Genomic DNA, 16,259 nt, shown 5'->3' with positions numbered 1-16,259 from the left:
CAGGTGTACAACATAATGATTTGACATTTGTAGATACTGCAAAGCGGTCACCATGATATCTAGTTATGTCTGTCTCCTTACAAAGTTAATACAGTGTTGACTGTGTTCCCCATGCTGCACATTACATTTCTATGAATTATTTATTTTATAACTGAAGGTCTTGTACCTCTTAATCCCCTTCACAAATTTTGCTCTCCACCCAAGCACTCTCCAATCTGACAACCACCAATCTATTCTCTGTATATATGAGTCCTGGATTTTTTTGTTTTGTTTTGTTTGTTTGTTTTGTTTTTTTTATATTCTACATATAGGTGAAATCATGTGGTCTTTGTCTTTCTCTAACTTATTTCACTTAGCATAACACCCTCAAGGTACATCCATTTTGTCACAAAAGGCAAGATTTCATTTTTTCTTTAACCTGAGCAGTATCCCATTGCGTGTGTGTATAATAATATATATGTATATAAGTATATGTATATATATGTATATATGTGCATATATATGTATATATATATCACATATATATATGTGATATACATATATATCACATATTTTTTATCCATCCATTTGTCAATGGACAATTAAGTTGTTCCCCTATCTTGGCTATTATAAATGAACATAGGGCCGCATATGTCTTTTCAGTTTAGTGTTTTTATTTTTCTCAGATAGATATCCAGTAATGGAATTGCTGGATCATATGGTAGTTGTAGTTTTAATTTTTTGAGGAAACTCCATCCTGTTTTTCAGAGTGACTGCATCGATTTTCCTATCACCAACAGTACATGAGGGTTCCTTTTCTCCACATCCTTACCAATATTTGTTATTTTTTGTCTTTTAATAATAGTCATTCTGACAGGTGTAAGGTGATATCTCATTGTGGTTTTGATTCCTATTTACTTGATAATTATTGAGCATCGTTTCATCAGCCTGTTGACCATCTGTATGTCTTTGGAAAAATGTCTACTCACATCCTCTGCTCATTTTTTTAAAGTGTTTATTATTTATTTTTTGAGAGAGAGAGAGAGGCGGAGTGAGAACGGGGGAGGGACAGAGAGAAAGGGAGACAGAGAATCTGAAGTGGGCTCCACATTCTGAGCTGTCAGCATAGAGCCTGATGCAGAGCTCAAATCCACATACCGAGATCCTGACCTGAGCCAAATTCAGACCCTTAACCTGCGCCACCCAGGTGTCCCATCCTCTGCTCATTTTTTAATCAGACTGTTGGTTTGCTTGCTATTACTGAGTTTTATAAGTGCTTTATATATTTTGGATATTAGCTCCTTGTCAGATATATGATTTGCAAATGTCTTCTCCCATTCAGTGGGTTGCATTTTTATTTCCTAATAGTTTCCTTTGCTTGCAGAAGCTTTTTAGTTTGATGCCATACATGTGTTTATTTGGTTTATTTGGCTTATTTTGGTGTTGTTGTTGTTTTTTTGGGGGGAGGGTTGTTTTGTTTTGTTTGCTTTTCTTTCCCTTGCTTTTGGAGTCAGATCCAAGAAGGCATTGCTAAAACTAATGTCAAGGAGTTTACTGCCTATGTTTTCTTCTAGGCATTTGATGGTCAGATTTTACATTCAAGTCCTTAATCCATTTTGAGTTTGTTTTTGTATATGGTATAAGATGGTGGTCCAGTTTTATTATTTTGCATGTGGCTGTCCAGTTTTCCCAACAGCATTTATTGAACAAACTGTCTTTTCCCCATTATGTATTCTTGCCTTCTTTGTTGTAAATTCATGGTCATATAGGTATGAATTTATTTCTGGGCTCTCTTTTCTGTTCCATTGACCCTGTGTGTCAGTTTTTCTACCAATACCATAACGTTTGGTGTACCTTAGCTTTATAAATATTTTAAATCAGGGAACGTCATACCTGTGGCTTTATTCTTATCTCTTAAGATTGTTTTGACTGTTTGTGATCTTTTGTAGTTCCATACAAATTTTACAATTGGTTTTTTTTTCTGCTTCTGTGAAAAATGCTATGGAATATTGATAGGAATTACAGTGAATCTGTAGATTGCTTTAGGTAATATGGACATTTTTAACAATATTAATTCTTCCAGTTCATAAGCATACAATATCTTTTCATTTATTATGTTTTCTTCAATATCTTTCATTAGTGTCTTCTAGTTTTTACTGTTCAAGTCTTTCACCTAATTGGTTAAATTTGTTCCTAGATTTTTTATTCTTTTTGATACTATTGTAAATGAGATCATTTTCTTTTTTTTTTTTGATAGTTCATCACTAGTGTTTAGAAATACTGCAAAATTTTGTATATTAATTTTGTATCCTGCACCTCTACTGAATTCATTTCTTCAGTTGTAACAGGTTTTTTTGTTGTTGTTGTTGAAAACTTTAAGGTTTTCTATCTGTAGTATCATGTTATCTGCAAATAGCAACACTTTCACTTCTCTTCCTTGCCAACTTGGATGCTTTTTATTTCTTTTTCTTGCCTAATTGCACCACCTAGGACTTCTAATACTTTGTTGAATGAAAGCAGGGATAATGGGCATCCTTTATCTTATTCTGGATCTTAGAGGAAGGTTTTCAGCTTTTTACTATTGAGTATGATGTAAGCTGTGGTTCAGCTTGAATTTTGAATTTTGTCAGATGCCTTTCTGTATCTATTGGAATAATTACATGTTAATCATTTTGTTCATGTGGTGCATCATATTGATTAATTTGCAGATATTGAGCCATCCTTGCATCCCTAAATCCCAGTTGATCACAGTGTATGACTTTTTCAATATAGTATTGAATTTAGTTTGCTAATATTTGATTAAGGATTTTGTGCATCTGTGTTCATCAGTAATTTGTGTGCGTGGTGTCTCTCTTTGGTTTTGGTATCAGGGTAATTAATTTTAGCTTCTTAAAATAAATTTGGAAGCATTCCTTCTATTCAGCTTTTGGAAGAGTTCAAGAAACATAGGTATTAAATCTTCTTTAAATATTTGGTAGAATTCACCAGTGAAGCCACCTGGACTATTCAGATTTTCTATTTCTTCATGATTCAGTTTGGAAGATTATAAGTTTTTAGGAATTTATCTATTTCTTCTAGGTTGTCCAATATGTTGGTGTATAATTGTTCCAAGTAGTCTCATGATACTTTGTATTTCTGTGGTAACAGTTGTAAATTTTCCTCTTTTATTTTTTCAATTTTTTTTTTACATTTATTTATTTTTGATAGAGAGAGACAGAGCACAGGTGGGGGAGGGGCAGAGAGAGAAGGAGACCCAGAATCCGAAGCAGGCTCCAGGCTCTGAGCTGTCAGCACAGAGCCCAACGCAGGGCTCGAACTCACAAACCACGAGATCATGACCTGAGCCGAAGTCGGACGCTTCACTGACTGAGCCACCCAGGCGCCCCTCCTCTTTTATTTCTGATTTTGTTTGAGTCCTCTGTATTTTTTTCTTGGTGAGTCTAGCTAAAGGTTGGTGAATTTTGTTTATCTTTCCAAAGAAGCAGCTCTTAATTTCATTTATATTTTTCTATTGCCTTTTTAGTCCCTATTTCATTTATTTGCAGTTTGATCTTTATTATTTCCTTCCTTCTAGTAACTTTAGGCATCATTTTTTCTTCTTTTTCTAATTCATTTAGGGGTAAAATTATATCATTTATTTTAGATTTTTCTTATGTTTTGATGTAGGCCTGCATTGCTATGAACTTCCCTCTTAGGACCATTTTTGCTGCATCCCATAGATTTAGTTATATCATATTTCTGTTTTTATTTGTCTTTAGGTATTTTTTTTTAATTTCTCCTTTGATTTCTTCTGTGACCCAATATTTGTCAGTAACATGTTTTATCTCCATGTGTAATCAATACCTAGTTCTTGTAATCAATACCTAGTTTTCCAGCTTTCTTCTTGTAATCAATACCTAGTTCTATACCATTGTGATCTGAAAAGTTGCTTGACATGATTTCACTCTTTTTGAATTGATTGAGACTTGTTTGTGGCCTAACGTGACTTTTCCTGGAGGATATTCTATGTGCACTTCAGAAGAATGTGTATTGTGTGGCCTTTCGATGGAACGTTCTGTATGTCTACTAAGTCCATTCTGGTCTAATGTGTCCTTTATGACCAAAGTCTCCTTATTCATTTTCTGTCTGGATGATCTATTCACTGATGTGAGTGGGGGTATTAAAATCCCCTACTATTATTGTATTGCTATTAATTTCTCCCTTTAGGTTTGTTAATATTTGCTTTATGTATTTAGGTGTTTCTATTTTGTGTGCATATACATTTGTAAATGTTATATATCTCCTTTCTGGATTGACCCTTATATCTTTATGCAGTCTGTTACAGTCTTTGTTTTAAAGTATGTTTTGTTTCATATGAGTAGAGCTACACTGGTTTTCTTTTCAGTTTTTATGGAAGATATTTTTCCATTTCTTCACTTACAGTGTGTGTGTCCTTACTTCTGAATTGAGTCTATTGTAGGCAGTACTTAAGTGTGTCTTGTTTTTTGTTTTGTTTTGTTTTTTAATCTCTCCAGTCACTCTGTATCTTTTTATTGGTGAATTTAGTCAATTTACATTTAGAGTCATTATTGATTAGTATGTATGTATTGCCATTTTCTTCATTATTTCTGGCTGTTTTTGTAGGTACTCTCTGTTTCTCTCTTTTCTTTTTCTCTTTCCTTGTGGTTTGATGACTTTGGTGTTATGTTTAGATTCCTTTCTCATTTACTTTTATGTTTACTGTAAGTCTTTGTTGCATGGTTACCATGAGATTCACATATATACCATACTATGTATGTAACAGTTTATTTTTAAGTTGATAGCAACTTAAATTCGAACACATTCAAAAACTCTATATTTGTACCTGCCCCCCACATTTTATGTTTTTATGTCACTTCTTGCATCTTTTTATTTTATATAACTACTATAGTTTTAATTTTACTGCTTTTGTCTTTTAATCTTCTTAGTAGCTTTATAACTGATTCATCTACTACCTTTATATTTACTTTTTACAGAATTTTACTTTTGTTGTTTTCCTGTTATTAACTAATATCCTTTTCTTTCAGCTTAAATAAGCCCCTCTAATATTTCTTGTAAGGGCAGTTTAATAGTGATAAACTCTTTTAGCTTTGTCTTTTCTGGAAAACTCTATCTCTCCTGAAAATATGAATGATAACTTTGCTGAGTACAGTATTCTTGGTTGGAAGGTTTCTCCTTTTAGCATTTTGTATATGTCATGTCACCTCCTTCTGGCTTGCAAAGTTTCTGATAAGAAATCTCTTGATGGTTTTATGGGATTTCCTTTGTGCATAACAAGGTTGATTTTTTTTTGTTTTTGTTTTTGTTTTTCTTTCCTTGCTGTTTTTAAGGTTGTCTCTTTAACTTTTGAGATTTTAATTATAATTTGTCTTAGCTTGGCTCTTTGGGGATACATCTTATTTGGAACTTTCTGTTCTTCTTTGACCTGATGTCTGTTTCCTTCTCTAACTTAGGGAAGTTTTCAGGCATTATTTTTTAAATAACTTTTCTGTCCCTTTCTCCTGGGATTGCTATAAATGCAAATATTATCACTTGATGTGGTTCCATAGGTCCCTTAAGCTACCTTCACTTTTTAAAATTCTTTTTTCTTTCTGTTGTTCCAAGTTGAGTTCCATTGCTTTATCTTCTTACTTGCTAACTTTTTCTTCTGCTTCACTCAGTTGCTGTTGAACCCCTCTAACGTATTTTTCAGTTCAGTTACTGTATTCTTCAACTCTGTAACTTCTGTTTGTTATTTTTTTCCATGCAATTTTATTTGTTTGTTGAAGTTTTTGTATGGTCATCCTTTCTTCTCTCAAGTTCCATCGGAATCTTTGCGATCACCATTGAATTCTTTATCAAGTAAATTACTTATCTTTGCAATATTAAGGTATTTTTTTTCCTGAGGTTTTGTCTTGTTCTTTCGTCTTAAACATATTTCTCTGTTTTCTCATTTTGTTCGACTCTGTGTTTGTTTCTATATTTTAAGTGAGAACAACTACCTCTCCCCATCTTGAAGGAGTGGCCTTGTGTAGGTGATGATCCTTCTTATTTAACCTTGCCCTAGATTTTGGTTGTCTCTTGAACCTTTGTGATTTTCTAAACCACAAAATTTATTCTTGGTATGTCTCAATTGTTGAGTGTGTGCCAAGACCTGTCAGCAGTCCAAGAGGAGGAATCTCATTTAGCATCTACTTTCAGGAAACAGCTTTTAAAGGATGCAAATGTTTAAAGTCAGTGGGGCCCCATGTGTAATCCTTGCTTGTCTGCAGACCAGGAGATCTGGAGGTATCCCCTGGGTGACAGTTGCATAACTGGGGTTTTCAGATTACTGTAGAAGCTCCTTTCTGGGAAGTTTTGTGGAGCTGTAGCAAGGCCATGGTGGTGCTCAAGGGTGGTGTCTCCCCACTTAAATTCCCTGGGAGTACTTCTTAGCCTCTATATATAGGCGTTTGTCACAGGAAGACTAGGGTTGTGTTTCAGTCTGCTGTCTGTGCAGTGCCCTGGGGGTGGTGGACTGCCAAGAACTGTCTTTCCAATTGTCACAGTGCTGTGGAGCTCTGGAATGCTAGGCCTCCTGGCCACCAGGGCCAAGTGTGCAAGGGGTGTCCAAATGTGTGGATTGTGTGTGCCCACTGGTTTCGGCAAGGCAGCTGGAGAGTGCCATGTCTGTGCATGCACTGGAATGGGAGAATGCTTGGCTCACTCATACTCACCAGCCCCAGCCCGAGGGCTGGGAAGTGTTGCAGTCCCCCCTTCTCCCAGACTTTAGCTAGTGAGCACGAGGACTCCATGACCATTTATGCTTGCCGCCCTAGTCAGAGAGAAGGGGAGCACTGTAACCACCAATGCCCTCCTGTGTCAGCAACTACCGCAACCACTTGCCCCTGTCCATCTCAGCAAGGCAGCAAGAGGGTGCCATATCCAAGGTCATCCACCTGCGCTAGTAGGCTATGGGGAAAGTGCAACAGTGACATCTATTTTCCAGTTCCTCTGTCTCCAGAGAGCATTTCAACTATCCCCTGCCCCTCCAGCCCATGCCCCTAGATCAGCAAATGAATCTTCCTCACGTATAGTGTAGGTGCTTTTTAGTGCTGTTGTTTTCTGGGTCCCAAGGCAAGGAAGACAGCGTGCAAGCCCTTCAAGAGAGGAATCTCAGTTTCTTTTAACTTTGGGAACTATAAATGTCAACCCCGTTGGTTTTCCAAGCCATACATTCTGGGATTCATCTCTTTGGTTCAGATCCCAGGAGCTAGAGTACCCAATGTGGGGAACGAATCCCTGCCTCCTGCTTCTCCAGGAGAAGCGCTTGTCTGGTGACACCCCTCCCTTCTGTGTGTTGCTGTGCCAGGGGTGGGGCTTTTCCTACCAGTCTCAATGTGGTTCTTTTATCCTCCATTGTGGAGAGCAGTTTATCTCATTCTCAGATATATTTCAGAGGGAAATGATCCTCATGTGGTAGCAAATCTGGTATCTCCATGGGAGAAGGTAAGTTCAGGATCTTCCTACACTGCCAACCTGGATGCTCTTTTGACAGAAAGCTTGATGAGCACTTAGGTGAGTCGCCAGGGCCTCCAGGGACTCAGTGTTGAACAAAGTGTTCATATAACCTGAGGAAAAGAAACATTACTCTTTATAATAAAGGGTATCAAGAATAGTCAGTGATAGAAAACAGTGAACTAGAAAAGAAAATACCAGTGAGTCACTGTAAACTTGCCTGGAGAATGAGTCAGGAAAACTTTGCTCTGTTCCCTCAATTTTAGTTGGGCTAAAGAAGGTCCTTTATGGAGAACATAAATGTCTAGTAGGCATAGACACCATTTACTACTATGATATATAAGCCCACTATTCTATTCTATCATTTTAATGAAATGATACTTCACTTCTATACTCTTCAACAATAATACTTTTTATAGGAATAGACTTTTGTTTAGGGCAACTCAAAGAGATGGATGAAACAGGTAGCATCTGAATAACTTGTGTAAAACTATTAGCATAATGCTCAGCACACAGTAAGAGCCAAATCTTACTATTTTTTAATCTTGTTATCACTCAATATTGTAATTATGAAGTGAAACTCTCACGCTATTCAACACTGATAATACAGTAGAAACAAAACTGCCTTGTAATCCTAGATCTGGTTTCAACGTGTGCATCTTTATTTTGTGTTGAATATTTCTAAAACTGAAACTGCAATCAAGTTTTCTCATGTTTATCTTTTTAGACGTCCCCAATCTTAATACGTTATAGGAATATAGAAGTAGAAAGAGTCACAGAACGGTAGAACAGTAGAAGGTCCTCTCTTGTGGCACCGTTGCTTTGCAAAAGTATAGGTAATATGTAGAAGTGAAGAGTTTATATAGGAGGGTGCTCTTCTATTACTGACAATATTTATCTTGCATTTTTTTAATTTTTTTCAACGTTTATTTATTTTTGAGACAGAGAGAGACAGAGCATGAACAGGGGAGGAGCAGAGAAAGAGGGAGACACAGAATCTGAAACAGGCTCCAGGCTCTGAGCTGTCAGCACAGAGCCCGACCCGGGGCTCGAACTCACAGACCATGAGATCATGACCTGAGCCAAAGTCGGACGCTTAACCAACCAAGCCACCCAGGCGCCCCTATCTTGCATTTTTAAAGCGTGTTCTTCTACCTTCATGCAGCCATCCCAGCTTCTAGAAGCCCCATCACCATTGCTTATGAGTGCCCACAATTTTAAATTTCAGATTCTCTTCCAAACGAATCAAAATCAAGTTGCAGATTGCCTTGCTTATAGCTGGTGCTTGATAAATATTTGACATGTTAAGAAACAGCTAAGAAGTAACTGCCTGGTTGTTGAAAGATGGAAGCAATCAAAGATTGCCAAATATATGGCTCATGTCTTCAGATTGCTGAAACTTAATATATTCTAATGTCTTTAGAGATAAGATCTGCTCCTTACTCATTGTTGTTTTCCTACTAGGTATCAGGTTCTCAAAAAAATAAAAATAATAACACAAGAGTGTGGAATGTATACAAAACAGGCATGTGAGTCATTCTTTCAGTCCCGCAGAGGTCGTTTATTTTCTTTTTTTTTTTTTTTTTTTCCAAGTAGACTTCACACCCAGAATCAAGCCCAACATAGGGCCTTAACTTGCAATCTAAGATTAGGACCTGAGCTGAGATCAAAAGTTGGATGTTGAACTGACTGAGCCAGCTGCCCAGGCACCCTGCAGAGGCCCTCTTAACCAGGTTCTCTGACACGGGCAGTCTGAACTTAAACTAACTCTTAAGTCTCTACAGCTTTCTGGAGACTACAGTTAGACTTTCTGTGACCACACACAGAACTCACCTGGACTGGAATCATTCTCATCCTTAATAGAGTACTTTTTGCTTCTGTTCAAATATGCAAAGACATTTAATTATCCAATGAGATAACCTATGTAAAGAGCTTAGATACATAATAGACATTTTATGAATGCTAGTTTCATTCACGTTATTTCCCCTCAGAGGAAAACATAGCCAGTTGTTTTTCATTTCCATAAACAATAGACAATATATAGATTTATTTTTTTTTTATTTTTTTTTCAACGTTTATTTATTTTTGGGACAGAGAGAGACAGAGCATGAACGGGGGAGGGGCAGAGAGAGAGGGAGACACAGAATGGGAAACAGGCTCCAGGCTCTGAGCCATCAGCCCAGAGCCTGACGCGGGGCTGGAACTCCCGGACCGCGAGATCGTGACCTGGCTGAAGTCGGACGCTTAACCAACTGCGCCACCCAGGCGCCCCTATATAGATTTATTTTTTATGGAAATAATGTTAGATTAAAGAAAGAAATGTGTACTTAGACCATAGGAATGATCAAACAACCAAAACGATGGGTTTTAGATAATTTTAAAAATCAGAGTGGCCAATATCCTGCTTGTTAAATTTCTTTTTCCTACTTGACTAAAATTTCTTGGAGTAGAGATTGTCCATTGTTCATTAAAAGTTCCTGGTAGGGGCGCCTGGGTGGCGCAGTCGGTTAAGCGTCCGACTTCAGCCAGGTCACGATCTCGCGGTCCGGGAGTTCGAGCCCCGCGTCGGGCTCTGGGCTGATGGCTCGGAGCCTGGAACCTGTTTCCGATTCTGTGTCTCCCTCTCTCTCTGCCCCTCCCCCGTTCATGCTCTGTCTCTCTCTGTCCCAAAAATAAATAAAAACGTTGAAAAAAAAATTAAAAAAAAAAAAGTTCCTGGTATAGTGTCTGAAGCATAGTAGGGGTAAAACAAAGTTTACAAAATGAATAAATGAAGGAATGAGGTTGCATTAGATACTGTATAAAGGTACGGTTCAGGGGGATTTAAAAATCAATGTCATAATCCAAAACAATTATTAAGAGAGACAACCTGGTAGAGATCTTTTTCAGTCTACATAGATGTGTGCAGTCTGGGATCACAAGCATATTGCTGTCAATTCCATAGTTCATAAGATAACAAAAATAAAATAAAATCATATATCCAGAAAGTTTGGGGCTGACTTAGCCTACTGGCCTTTTACAGGTGCAATTTATTTTTACAGTAAAGAGAAGAACACTGAATCTTCCCAGAATAACCTGATTCCTACAGACTTAAATAAAGTTGTTCATTTTTCCAGGTTTTTGGCATACTTCTGTCTTTCTAGACTGTGAAGTGAATCTCCATTTCCCAAAAGCCCCAGTGCTGATTTTAATGATCCTGTCCATGTGACGTACTTTTTTTGTTTTGTTTTATTGCTATTAGTGAATGACAAGTGAAGGATATTCATTTTAACTTGAAAATGTCAGGGATGCACTTTAAGAGATATATTTTTGGAGCTTTTAATGAGGTGGTGTTTCTTTTTGAAAGAAATACTCATCTCTGATGCGGGTGCTGTGCAGGTGACAACTGATATTTAATAAGCGATGGTTCTTGTATTAGTCACAGTTCTCTAAAGAAAATGTCTCCGATTGCTTTTGAAAAACTCTTAGCGTCACTAGCCCAAAGGCAAGATGTGACCTTTTTATTACATAATGAGAATCATTTATTATCTTACAATGTATCTTAAAGTCACAGACAAAATGCCACTTTGATAATTGCTTTCAATTAGCTTTGAGCATAGCATATATTCATAAAATGTCTTCTCTAATTTAGACTTGAATTAGAGAAAATTGCAGACATAATCTACTTTAAGGTTGTCTCATTTAAGGTGATTCGTAGTTTTACATCAAAGAAATCAAAACGAGTAGCTTTAGAACTGTCTCTCAAAGTGTTTGAAGCAGGCTTTTCAATATTTGATTCTATTCTATTACCAATTAATTAACAAATTAGAAAGCTAGTTCATCATTTCTGACCTTTTACGCACGTTAACTTTTGACTTTCATTCCTAATGATTGTTTTGAAATTAAACCTTGCAGTTCGTGTTGAAAGAGAGAAACAATCTGATTAGCAAGATAAATAAGGCTTGCCTTGATACCCTGTGTATCTTGATGTTGGGCTGTAACTGGACTTGTGAATGCTGTCATGGTACATCTTTTCCTGCTTTAAATGGTCATTGAATTATACTGGATAATCATGTCACTGAAACAAAGAGTTTTGGGGGTGTTACTACAAGTGAGGGTGGAGGTAATGATATTTAAAATGTGATTGTGGTTAATTTTTATGTTTTCATTAAAACCGAGCACTGGAATTTGGTTTAAAGGCAAATTTTTATCTCCCTTAAAATTATTTTTGAAATAACAAACACCCTGAAACTACATTTTACACTTGTGGTGTTCTGGTAACTCGTGGAATATTATTAACCTTAACAGAGATTCTCTGAAAATGGTATTCTGTCTGGAAATTACTCTCTTTCTCTTTCTTTTCCTAGATAAAAATTACACACAAGAACCAAGCCCCAATGCTGATGGGTCCTCCTCCAAAAACTGGGCTGTTCTGCTCTCTCGTCAAAAGAACAAGAAACCGAAGCAAGGAATAAACCTGTTTCATTTTATCCTTAGAGATCTAATTAGCATAATTGGGCCATGGAAACTTATGCTGGAAACCTTTCAACCATTTCAGTTCTCTTGCTCATGCAAAATCATGGAATTGGTTAACAGTTTTTGTTACCGAGCTAATGTAATATTCAGCTATTAGAAAATTTGTCTCCGTTTTTATAGGCATCTTTGCATGAAGAAGGCAGAAGTGTACATGAAGTGATACTGCATATTTTTGTTGCACGTGTTCCCATAGATTTTTATGTCTCTCATCCACCCCTCCCCCAATTCCATTTACTAACCTGTGAGACAAATATGTGAAACATAAAAGGAAATATCATGGGAAATGTGATTCTGCGTGTGATTCAAATTATTGGTAAGCACTAATCAGTAATGCTATGATGATCATCACTGTAGATGGCTATATTTTTCCCTGATAGAATCAGTGCATCAATGATCTTCGAACTATGACTTGAAAAGAAACTTTTAATTGGACGATTTTATTAAATAGTTGTCTGTGATAACCTTGCTGTACCTAAATAGTTTTTCTTCAACATCTTAATGCTTCTGAGTGGAATTTAAAATATCAGATATATAAAGTTTTCTTGTGCTAAAAAAAATAGAAAGTGATTTTTATTTTGTTTCATTTTGTTTTTAATTCCAGAAATAAGTGAAAACAGAAATAAGTTACTTGGCAGTGAAGTGTGATAATATGACAAGCCTTACTCCTTTTTGCATGTGGATCTAGAAGAAAATTCATAACCACACCAATAACCAAATAGATGTTTTAAACTATGTGCCTAATATACTATTTCCCACCAAAGATTCAGAAAAAGATGCTTGAGAGAAATGGGTTAATGTATAATTAATTAGCTTTGTGGAGTAAATTTATGGTTCTTATGATTAATTTTTTGATGACTTAAACTCTGGAAGAGAGTGAATTACCCATTAATTATAATTAAAATTCTCACCTTACATAGACAATAGGCCAAACAACACAATCAAAGCTCAAATGCTGATTTCTTGCTTTTTTGGTCATTTATAAATATAGGTATGTGTAATTTTTAATGGGTCAGTTAAGTACACTTGAGATAGTAAATGATCGTATCAGTTTTGCTCTGGAATAAATTGATACCTGCAATGCTATTAAGCTCATTGAAGCAAATCGTGCATGCAGTTAGCCCTCTTCCATCAGCCTACACCACTCCCATCTCTGTGACATTTCAAATGTTTATTTGGAAATAATGACCCAGATCGTTGTTTACAGTGTTCATGGGATGGTTGGAGTGTCCATTTAAAGAAATCACGGCATAGTACTTTCCTTGGTGTTTCATTAAATCTATGATATAAAATGAAATGCTTTTCTGAGCAGTTTGGGTATTTTTCAGTCATATTGACCTGCATCCCATCAGTGCATGTTTTCTGTTTTTAAACATGCCACGAGGAAAACAAGTGCTTGAAATGCATGATTTATTAGTTTTTCTCTCCACTCAGCATTAAAGTACTAATGATTTATCAGTTCTGTTTTTCTATTGATTCATTCATCTTTGAATAACAAATAGCATTTAGTGATTCTGTTGAACACAATCCTGTGCATGGATTTATGGATTTCAAGTGAAATTGCTATAATTTTTGTTCTTCAGTTTGAAAACTCAACTGAATGCCGTTATATCAAATAGCTACTCTCAAGCAATGTACTATAATGGAAGATTATGTATAAAGCGTATTATTTTAGTGTTCCAGGAACATTCGATGGTAAATATCAATCAACAATAAGTTTAATTGCTTTGAAAATAAAAGCTTTTGAATAAAATTAAGACATAATTTAGCAGTCCCAGGAAAATGATCATTACAATTGCAAATGTAGCACAGCAATCACTTGCCCTAGTATAATAATAATAATAAAAAAAAGTTATTTGGCAGAGCGTAATCTGGAGCAAAAGAAATCTCTCAAAACAGTAACAAACGCATTACTGACATGATGTTACATAACAAACACACTGATTTTGTGTATCTTTGGTTACAGGTAATAAATATTTCTACATAAATTGACAAAGTTTTGTACAATGGGCAGGCAGGCTTTGTATCAAAATATATTCTGAAGCCACAGATGATTTTATGTGCAGTACACATACAGTTATGTTTTGGCTGCCTTTTATAGTATGTAGTTTGAAGGCAGCAACAGTTGGTGAATCATTCTTAACAATCTGTGTGGTGGCGAGCTCTTGAAGAGACAGCGGCTTGAGACAGTTCAAGCAACCTGCCTGTCAGATTCCCAGAGTTCTAGTAAAAGCATGCAGCTTTACTTCCGGGGTAGCCATGTAACTCTCATTAGTGCCGATAGTAGTTACATCTTCAGTTACAATCCATTGGTACAAATAATACATGTTCAAGCAGGAATCAAATGTTACTGTCTTCAACTCATTTCCTAAAGTTCCTGACATGCTTGCCCTCCTACTACACTACTCCTGGGGTTTGGAAAGTAGTTTTAAAAGAGCAACTTTGATGGTTTTGAAATCAGAGAAGATAGTCTCCATTTTTATGACAGCTTCAGGTGAAGAATATATATTTTCAAGAAAATTCTAAACTGAAAGTTCTATGGTTTCGTAAAATACTGAATAATGAATGTTAGCTTTTCAAGATGGAATTTGTTCTTCTGTGTGTGTGGGGGTGAGTGCCTGAGTGGTTGAGTCAACCTCTTTTAAACAGAGTAGATCTAGTTTTTCTACAGAGTTTTAAGTAGATGAAACTCTTAAGCAAAAATTAATATTGGGCTGGCAGGAGTCAGATTAACAGGGGAAAAGAGATAGGCATGTTGCCAAACAGTGCCATACACCGAGTTAACAAACAGACATTCCCGAAGAAACCTCGATATCCATGCTTCCCATTGGGAATAGAGGTGTCTACGTGACCCAGAAATTTTAAAGGACATAAATGTATTTTTCCACACTCATCTGTATACCATGTGTACTCGATGCAAAAAGTCCTAGTCAGTTTATTGTGGAAGAAGATGATATCTTGTAGAAAGTGGAGAAAATAAACTTTTAATACAGTTTTCTTTTATGTTTAGACTATGTGATTATAGCCATAATGAAGCAGAAGGCTCAGATGTTTAGTGTAGTCTACTGCAGGTAGAAATGTAAATTTGATTAAGAGCTAATGAATCGCCTGTATGTTTCCGCATTTTGTTCTTTTTTTTTTTTCTTTTTTAGGGGGATGGGAAATAAGCAATTTTCAAGGAAGAATCTGTTTTGAATCCCAGGTTGTATTCTACTTGAATGAGACAAAACTTTTAAATGGTTCCATGTCTTTTTGTGTCAGTTTGTTGTTTATTGATTATAAAAAGGAAAATGTACCTTTCATGGCACATATAACCCACAAACGATTATTCAAATACAGTATGTATATTCTAAACTAAACGATGAAGCCCTTGTAATATATGTTGAGGATGTAAAATTTAAATAAATGAATAAATAAATAAATAAATAAATAAACAAGCAAAACCCACAAAAGAGCTTCTGTTTTGTGACAGGCAGACATTACCCCTTAAGTCTCCCGACTGAATTGCATTCTGTTTAAATAAAGTTTGAATAAATGCACATTTCAAGGATTCTCTACATCCTTACTGTGTTTAAAAACATAGAAGTCATTTAATTACAGTGTCTTAATTATTTTTCAGAAAGTGTTACATACAGTATCCTGCTTTTTGAAATAAAAATGTTAACCACTCATTAGGTGTCATTCCTTCCTGCCATTTTGGCCAGATTTTGTGTGTACATGAACTTGTCGAGCATTTGCCATCAGGGTGCCCCACTGAACATCTGGTGAATACCAGGCCAGCCCCCCCTCGTCCTTTGTGAGGGAGGAAGGAGTCTGGGCATTTGGCAACTGAATTCTGTGTCATTAAGAACTGTACCATTCTATTTTGTGCTGCTTTGGCCCCAGACTGCCACTGTGAATATAAAACCAACAATCTCAGAGATCCCATGAATAGCAACAGGCTGGATGATAGAGCTGTCTGGACTAAAAGATCAGGTCAGGGGTTCTTTGAGGGCTTATACCGAATTATCCGGATGAAACCCATGTCCACCTTCATTTTGTGTAACTGACTTCAGTGCACCTCTCATGGGCACTGACTAGGTACAGGATATTTTGCAAAGGGGTTGAAGCAATAAAATGCTGCAATTCTTTGGGTTCCTTCTTACTTGAGGTCAAGATTGGCTACCCAGGGTGTTCTCTGGTGTCCTGGTGGATGTGGTGGCCCCCAGATCCGGGATAGCACTCTCCGACTCTGCCACGTGATTGACCAGGCTGCTGCCTCCTCCTTGTATTCC

The 16,259-nt window shown here is 36.5% G+C and overlaps 1 protein-coding gene across 6 annotated transcripts in view; it reads left to right on the top strand.

Moving 5' to 3' along the window:
- The window catches only part of DGKB (diacylglycerol kinase beta), a 647,032-nt gene extending 635,105 nt beyond the window's left edge, over positions 1-11,927 (top strand). For all 6 annotated transcript variants that reach the window (XM_047096393.1, XM_047096391.1, XM_047096390.1 and 3 more), the window contains one exon: positions 11,820-11,927. In XM_047096393.1, the coding sequence (XP_046952349.1) occupies positions 11,820-11,927 (108 nt within the window). The remainder of the gene's footprint in view (positions 1-11,819) is intronic.
- Positions 11,928-16,259: the final 4,332 nt, after the last annotated feature.

This window comes from Lynx rufus, unplaced genomic scaffold, assembly GCF_022079265.1.
Source record: "Lynx rufus isolate CCGP_SWC_20201006 ecotype Redwood Valley unplaced genomic scaffold, mLynRuf1.p SCAF_4, whole genome shotgun sequence".
NCBI lineage: Eukaryota > Metazoa > Chordata > Mammalia > Carnivora > Felidae > Lynx > Lynx rufus.
The sequence above is the reverse complement of the archived record's forward strand: the minus strand, read 5'-3'. Positions and strand labels throughout refer to the sequence as shown.